Below are 8740 nucleotides of genomic sequence, written 5' to 3'. Positions count from 1 at the left end.
TTTATGTGTATGTTAAAATTAGCCTGAGCGCAGCATAGATAGATCAAAAGCGTGGTGTAACTTAATTTGTACGGAAAATGTTAACTATGACATCACGCAAATGTACAAATTCTTAAATAACGTATAGCGAGTTTTCTGGCGGGTGTAAATTTTGGTGTTTTGTCTACTCTAAGGTTTGCCAATAATTTAGGCGTAATTTATTTTAGCGGAAGCAGGTTTTTAGCTCTCTGAAGATGGACACTAATAAGAGTACTAACTATTGTACCAATTAAAATTTTAGCGGACTATCATCAAAACGCCAAAATAAGCCAAAATTAGCATCCCGCTAAAATAAGCCGCTATACGGTATATCACAAGATGAAATGATTCTTTTATTTAAACCATGCAGATAATAAATATACATTAAAACTAACTTAAATATTCTACTGTGTTGTTCGATTAAACTCAACAATATGAACCAGTCACTGATCGCTAAAAACCAGTGGATCTGACGTCATTACGTTGCATTACATCATGACATATTTAGTCTGCATGCAGTGAGAGGAAGATTTAAAAACAGTAATTTGTCTGCATTGTCTAAATTGATCTGTTGTTAAGGCTTACACTCAAAAGGATCATATTAAGATTTTATAGGATCGCAGCATTTTTCACAAACTTCAATAAGTTTTTTTTTAATTAAAAACTTTAATTTGAATTCTGATTATAACTTGGTTCTGCCTTTGCACTACTGACCTCAATAGTGCAGGAATAACAGCTGAATTCACGTGACTGTCATATCACGTACCGAGACTTATTAAATATCTAAATATCGTCTTCATATATGCAGATAATTGTCATAATTATATTCGGATGTGTCAGATATTAGAAAAATTCTAAAAAGAAATATCACGATTAAGAAAGGATGGACAATCAACCATATATTCCGAATACCCGATTTAATTCCTGAAAAGAATATATGTTATTTTTTTTGCACAAAAATTATTTATAAAAAATAAAGTTTATAATATTAACGAAATTTATAACATTTTATTTCAATATATGTACTTGATAATAAAAACAAAGGATGGATGCACTCATCAACATAACATATTTTATTTTTAGATCAAGAGCCCTATATACATGTCCTTATGAGTGTGTGTGTGTGTGTGTGTGTGTGTGTGTGTGTGTGTGTGTGTGTGTGTGTGTGTGTGTGTGTGTTTGAGAGAGAGAGAGAGAGAGAGAGAGAGAGAGAGAGCAAAAGAGAGAAAATGTTTTGCAGTAAGTAGTTTGAATTATATTATCAGATTACCAGAGAGCCTTAGAACATGCTAAATTATCCAAGAACATTAACGCACAAAATATATATTCTACTGCAATAAAGATAAAATATTTTAAGTTTTTGCAACTTATTCTAAAACAAAATGAATAGGTCAATCTGATTTATCAAGTTATATTTTCATTTCTATTTTTTTTCTCTGTGATAACTCTTTGAAAGTTAAGGGAGTTTATTTCTTGATAGTTCTACCGGAATGTAAATTAAGGAGGTGGATATGTCAAGAGCTAAGGAGGCCCAATATGCATGCAAATCATGTGCGCTTCTGTCTCTGTGTCTGATGCTAAGGAGGCCAAATATGCATGTAAATCTCGTGCTGTTGCCTTTGTGTTTGACGTCAGTGGGCGAGGACTATTGAAATTGGCATGAGAGTCCTCGTGTAATTTAAATCGATCAGTCTACAATTTTAAAGTCAAAATCTACAATTTTATTTCACAATAAAATGGAAATATAAGGAATCACTGTCAAGTTAGTAAAGTATGCCAGGGACATCAACGATAGTGGAAAACATGGGATAATGTTTCCCACTATCGTTGATGCCCTGGCATACTACATTAACTAGACAGTTTTTATTGAATACAGTCCTACCTACTTGTAAAATACAAACTGTAAAGAAACTTAAGTTAGTCATAATGTTGCTTATAATGGATTTTTTTTTTATAATTTCTAAATCATACAATGAAAAGATTTTTACAAAATTATGTACTACATTTGTCTATCAATAACTTTTGTAAATTACACGGTTGTGCAGACGTCTTTCTACATGTAAAGCAGTTAATGTTGTGACATGTATTTTTTTCGTCCCAGTATGAGTAATGTGTTATGAAAAAGCCGTTGTTATAGCAAGGTGCAGAAATTAGATAATGAGCTATCTTGTTGTGAAAAACAATAAATATATGATAAAATCTATGTAAAAAATGGTGAATCTGCATCTGCATATGGTTAATTAAATATATATGTACAAAAATGTTTCCTTCTATAAATAAAATCAGCTTACTATAAATTGCAGTAATCAACGGTTCATTTTTCATAGCTGTAGATATAACAAAACATATATATATATATATATATATATATATATAATATTACAGTATATATACAAGAACATGGTCCCTGCAATTCTTCAATCTCTTTAGATAACAAAAATATATCAAAATTTGGAAATAATGAGTTCTTTGGTGTTTCTATCATATTTGGAAATGCAGATGAGGGGGCACGCCATTGCTCCCTACTGGTCACACCCTGCACTGTATCATGTCTGTACTCCTTAGGTACAAGTTCCACTCTGCTTTGACTAATTTCCCTTTCTCTCATTCTTTTCCTGTAATAATTAAAGCATCAACAGTCATTTATCTTATGAAGGTAAACATTAAACTAAGTTCAGTTCATCTAAAATGTCATTTTTTTTAACTCTTCTATGTTTTCTATTTATATTAACATCTAAAAATAAAAATGTCCTCTATAGGTTGCCAAAGTTCAACTTAAAGAACAATAAGTTATAATGGTAATAGAATAGGCAATTGGTAATTTTCTTAATACATAATTATAAAGACGGAAATATGCCAACATGAGACAAGCTCTCAATACATATGTATACACATGGCTCACAATTCGTGAGGCTATAATAAATTAGGGCCATGAGTAGTTCAAGATTAATCATGGGGCATGTTATTTTGAGCAAAATCTATATATGTAATGAATATTTAAACCACAGTTAAGAATAAAACATTTGATATGTCATATAACGTACTGTCTCTGAAAAAATATTAGGCCTTTAAAAAGTAAAATATCAACTTTCAACTGTTCCATTTATCCTTTCCCAAGAAATATTGTCTAGAATAAAAAAAATCTTTTCTGTACTGTATTTACAAAAAAAAGATGAATGTTTTCTTTTATATTTATCAACATTGGATCCTAATAAGAAAACAAGGTAAGATAGAGTCCAGTACAACTACCAGAATCACTTCAAGAGATCGAGAAGTTTTAGAGATCGGAGTTCGAGCTCTCGATAGTCACCTGTACATCAGATATTGAGCATCGTTGAGGTCATTGTTATTTGGGAACAGAGTGTGTCAATAAAGAAATAAACAAAACGTCTGTGAGCTTCGGACAGCCAAATTAAAAGGAAGTAGATATCAGTTCTGTAGAAAAATGAATTCTATAATATGTCATTCATGCTAAAGTGTGCTCAGATTATAAGCATCTGCGATTATGGAGGGATTCATAAGAAACCTGTGACGATTTCAATTTCCCATAATAAATAGCATATTGATACATAACATTAAGTTTTGTACGGACATAAATATACATTACACACACAAACACACAAGAAAAATATCGTAAACATTTTAAAATAAAGAATGATGCTAGTTCGTGTATTTTACAGATTATTATTATTATGAAGAAAATATGTTTTCGTCACTATTATAGGTACTTACCGAATATATATAACCGTGATGGTGCTGGCGAGACCAATAAGACAACAAATGAGAACAATTACTACAACTATTACCACCGTGTATCTTCTCTCTAAATCTGTAAAGGAAGGATATTTATTGGGAGTGATTTATCATGATACATATAAAGAATACATACATGCATTAACATTCAAGAATTTTTTCCGGTAATACAAGGTGTGTGATCCTATAACAGTGAGGTTTTATCCTAGATGACTACATAGACTAGAAACAAGTTTCACAAAAGACACTGTAGTTAACAGAATGACAATATTAAGCATTAAAGTTGTAAACTATTCAATTAAAAAAGAAAAAAATAAGGAATCAATTTATTTTCATTTTTTTAAGTACTGCAAAAACCAATTACATGTTTGTTATAAGCTGCAATGATCCAATCTTTTAAATTTGTTTTCTCAAAAATAAATGACAAAGCATCTTTGGTTAGCGAAAACAAATATAGAGATTTTAGTATATTAATCCTTAATAAAAATTATTCTTAAATAAAATTGAATGTAAATTTACCCTTATATTTTTTGCGTTGATCATTTTCCTCTGTTGATATTTGTGTTGTCGTTGTTGTTGTTGATGTTGTTGTTGTTGTTGATGTTGTTGTTGGTGTTGTCGTAGATGTTGTCGTAGATGTTGTTGTCGGATATTCACATGATCCGTTTGTTCCTGTAGATATGCAACTAAATTTATGAACCATAATGCCTGAAAACTTTTATTTTTTTTATTCTTTGATACATATTTTATTATTCAAATAAAAGTGGATGAGATTAGGCAGGCAATGCCTTATTTAGCTCCCTCCCTGAAACGTTAATATCTAAAACTTTTTAACTCTCGAAATCCAGAGGTGGAAATCGGCATCAATAATGTGAATAATTGTCTCGTTGTGTGGATATTTCTAAACAAAATTGTTATTAAGACTTAATTAGAAATTTAATCCTGCTGTACCCAAACAGAATCTTTAGGACAGGCGTCTAATGCTGGTAGACAGTACACGTGGTGGGTGCGCAGTTCTTGATCTGAACATCGTACTCTTTAACACAGCAACTAGAGAATCCGGTTTTACAGAGTTTCCTGGAAACAACACCATCAGCTACTTGTGGCAAGGTTCCTGGAATGAAAAGTCGCCTTATATTTAGATTAGAGTTTGATATGTAATCTAACCCAAATCTAGCACTTACATGCATTCTGAAGAAAAAGAATATTACTAAATTTGTTTAGTATACAGTATGACTTTAAGATTAGTTCAGCAAAAATAATTGTATAGGATAAGTAAATGCCCAAAGCTAGCTATACATAATAAAACGATTTGATCAAAAAATTAATTTAAAAACGATAATGTACCATTATACCAGACAGGATAAATAGTTCCACAGCTGCTGAGGGTGGGACACTGATCTAGTATAGGTTCGTCTGACTTGTACCATCCCGGCGTCTTGTATCGATCACATGGGACATGAGATTGTGTCCCGTCATACGGACAGTTCTGGGTTCGTGCATACGGCTCAAAAAGCTCCCCGGCTGCCGTACAGGGATCTGTTAAAAAATATTGACAAGGTATTTGTATTTTTTTATAATTATTCTTTATTATTGAATAAGTTTATTCAGATACATATATTCTGCTTTCTTATAACTAGGACATTGAAATGTATAGAATTTCAAAGTGAATCATACTGCATGTATCTTTTTTATTGTCGAGTTATTACATGTACATGTATTAGGGAGAATTTATTCTATTCTGTAATTAATATTTAGTGGTGCTGAATAATTAAAATCAAAACATACAAGATGAAATTCAAAATAATTAAGTGGCAGTTAAATACTTTTTATCAACACAAAATGTTAGGCACACTAAGACTCCATGGGTATTGTGTTGACTTTAGATTAAATGTAGGAATAATATTAAGTTAGATTGCTGTAAAACGTATTTCATGTTTTAACAACCACTTCTGCCGTTTACTTATAGAACGACTATTGAACATACCTTTTATTCAACAGATTGTAAATACCTGGATTAATGAACATATTAAGGTTTTTAACGAGTTTCCTACCCTGTTTAGACTAACCTCTTCATTTTCCTAAATCACCATGACATGGTTATGAATGTATCACCCCCCCCCCCCCCCCCCCCCACCCGGGCACCAGGCCTCACTTAACCTCCGAATCCGACCAAATAAAAAGAGTACTATGAGCTTTTCACTTTATTTCTTTTAAAGCATTGTCTTTCGTAAATTAGCAAAAAGTCAAAGAAGTTATATATAGCTTTTATTTCAACATGTCAAATTTCCTGTAAAATTGTATTCAGATAAGACACTCCGCTAATTATATAGAAAAAAGACAATACAATTACAAACTTACCAGTCACACCACCGCAGTAATAGGTTGATTCTATCAATGAAAATAATTTTGTTTGAAAGTTTGAACTAGAACATAGACAAAAAGATAATGAATGAGATCTAGGAATTATGGATATTTTGTGCATTGGACCATTTTGTCATCTCCATTTTGATGTGTTATTTCCAAAAACAATTGCTTTCTCCATGAATAAATTAAAATCTAATAAGATTAATGATATCAAGAAGTTTGAATAAAAGAGTCAGTCAATTTTATTAATTTTTTTTCGCTGAATAAAAATAGGAATTTAAATATACATACCTACATGAATCTCTGAATTTAAAATGAAGACGGAAAATATTGACAGGAAAGAAAACTTGATCTGCTGCAAAATGATAAAAGTAAGATATAATTACAAATGTTTCAGGTTTCAATTAATATTTAAAAATGAGAGAGGTAAAATTGAATCAATAAACAACTTATGATCATTAAAACAGTAAAAAAAAAACAAAAATAAATCAACATTCAATGTTTTTACCTTCAAAATTCAATAATCGAAATGTATTCAAGGACATAAACCAATAATTGAATACTTGCCAGCAATACATAACGTTTGCATCATATCGATTGCACTTTAAAAAACAGTCGAGTCAATTCAAAAGGCAAATCAATGCAGGAAAAACCAAAAACATGAAATATTGATCCATTCAATGCTGGTCATACAAAACTTTGTCTTTTGCATTATTTGATTTCTTTTCGGGAACAAAAACACATAAAGTTATCACGATTTAAGTGCAGACTTTCAATTCAATGAAAAATAAACTACCTGCTGTTGTTGGGCGAAGGACTCGGCATACAATATTTTAAAATTATTTTTGTATTGGAAAAGGCAATTTGGCATTTTCTTACTTGTACATGTATTATGATCCATTTCTATGTCTGATGATTTAACCCCTTTGTTTGAATTATATTTATTTTCTGAAACAATGACATGTAAATATTATTTTTAAAATTTTATATTTTTGAATTTAAGATATAATTATGAATAAACAAACATACACACATCACAGTGGCGGATCCAGAAATATTCAAAAGGTGGGGTGGGGGCGACCAGAGTTTGAGGTCAGGGTAGGGGGCCCAAAAAATATTGATTTATTAAAATATGTGTATTTTGGGGGACACGAAAGGGGGGGGGCTAGCCCCCCCCCCCCTCTAAAATCCGCGAGTGCATCATTTCGCATTTCACAGGCATAACCTGTAAGTATGTAGACACACAAACACATGGAAAAATACATACAGCTACCTGTATGTATACCAGGAAGTAGATAGAGACAGAAAAAAACAACAGAAATGTAATCAGGATCAGAGTTTGCTACAAAGAAGTCCTAACCCACCTTCATTTTGTTTTATTCCTCACATCGTAGATAAATAGGAGTCTAGTCTTCCTGTTTTTATTCCCCCGAGATCAGATTCCATGTGTATCGGATATAAATAAACAACACTCGTATCGCACATATCGGACCTGCGCAGACTGGAAAACTATAAATATAAAGGGTTTCAAGCCAAGGCATTTAAAACCCAGTTATGGATAAAGGACGTTCAATCGAATCGATGAATGTAACAGCGTTTTATGCTTTTGGAATGAATACACAAACAACAATGGTGTCCATGGTATCAATCGATCATTACGGAATAAGGAAGTGAAATACAGTTTCGTTGAATTTAAAATCCAGCACACAGCCATGCATGCACCATGTGTACGTACTGAACTGAAAAATACGAGAATCGGGGATTTCCCGTTCCTGAGTTGAGCAATAAACAGATGGGTATTTAAAAAAAATCAATATGCAGCATACACAAATATTGTGTCTATTTTCGGCGAATCTGTCTGAGTCATTAAATGACAAATTAATTAAAGGTCTGGGCAGTGTTAACACATATGGCGAGTAAAATGTTTCAATCTCCGTGCTTTTGTAAAAGTTGATTGAACAAAAACTTCTGAGAAAAAAATTGAAATACACACATGTTTTGAAATGTTTTGTTTCCCTCCCATTTTCAATGAAATATCTTTTTTCGATATGATTGCGCCCAGTATGACAAAAGGGCCTTATGGCATTTTTGCTAAAACAGAGAAATAACGTCACAAAGATATGACGTTGCAGACGGTGAACTTGACGCAGATTTCTAAGGTAAGATATTTAAATGACTGAAGAATTAATTTTTTGGAGCTAGATCCATTATGACGTCATAATCAATTTAAACTTTCTTTTTCCCGTACTCTAGGGCTTTAGCAGAATTATGTAGAAAATAGGGTATTTTCATGACATTCAATTTGAAAACATATGAAAAGTAAACCGGATACCTATATTAAATTTGAGATTGTTTAAAGAAGAGGCCATGAACATACTAATTACCGTTTTCTGAGAGACTGTAGGCAATCTGGATACTTATTCTTTGTCAAATAAGAAAAAAAACTCCCACATTCATGACTGATTTTCTTAATTTTACCTTAAAAATGACAGTTTTTCATATTGTTTACCTACAAATTATGCCTCGAAACACCTTATTTGACCAAGCTTAAGTTCTTAAGTTCTAAAGCATCAATAAAGGAATTTATTTCTCAAATTTGATA

The 8740-nt window shown here is 31.7% G+C and overlaps 1 protein-coding gene across 1 annotated transcript; it reads right to left on the bottom strand.

Moving 5' to 3' along the window:
* Positions 1–4748: 4748 nt before the first annotated feature.
* On the bottom strand, positions 4749–7568 carry LOC134241683 (oncoprotein-induced transcript 3 protein-like). The gene is made up of 5 exons (XM_062723709.1): positions 7503–7568; positions 6430–6493; positions 6133–6162; positions 5119–5310; positions 4749–4885 (listed from the first exon to the last, which is right to left on the bottom strand). The coding sequence occupies exons 1-5, from the start codon at positions 7506–7508 to the stop codon at positions 4749–4751; spliced, it is 429 nt and encodes a 142-aa protein (XP_062579693.1). The 5' UTR covers positions 7509–7568.
* Positions 7569–8740: the final 1172 nt, after the last annotated feature.

This window comes from Saccostrea cucullata, unplaced genomic scaffold (genome assembly GCF_032062105.1).
Source record: "Saccostrea cucullata isolate Sc308-1 unplaced genomic scaffold, CSIRO_AGI_Scuc_v1 ctg6835, whole genome shotgun sequence".
NCBI lineage: Eukaryota > Metazoa > Mollusca > Bivalvia > Ostreida > Ostreidae > Saccostrea > Saccostrea cuccullata.
The sequence above is the reverse complement of the archived record's forward strand: the minus strand, read 5'-3'. Positions and strand labels throughout refer to the sequence as shown.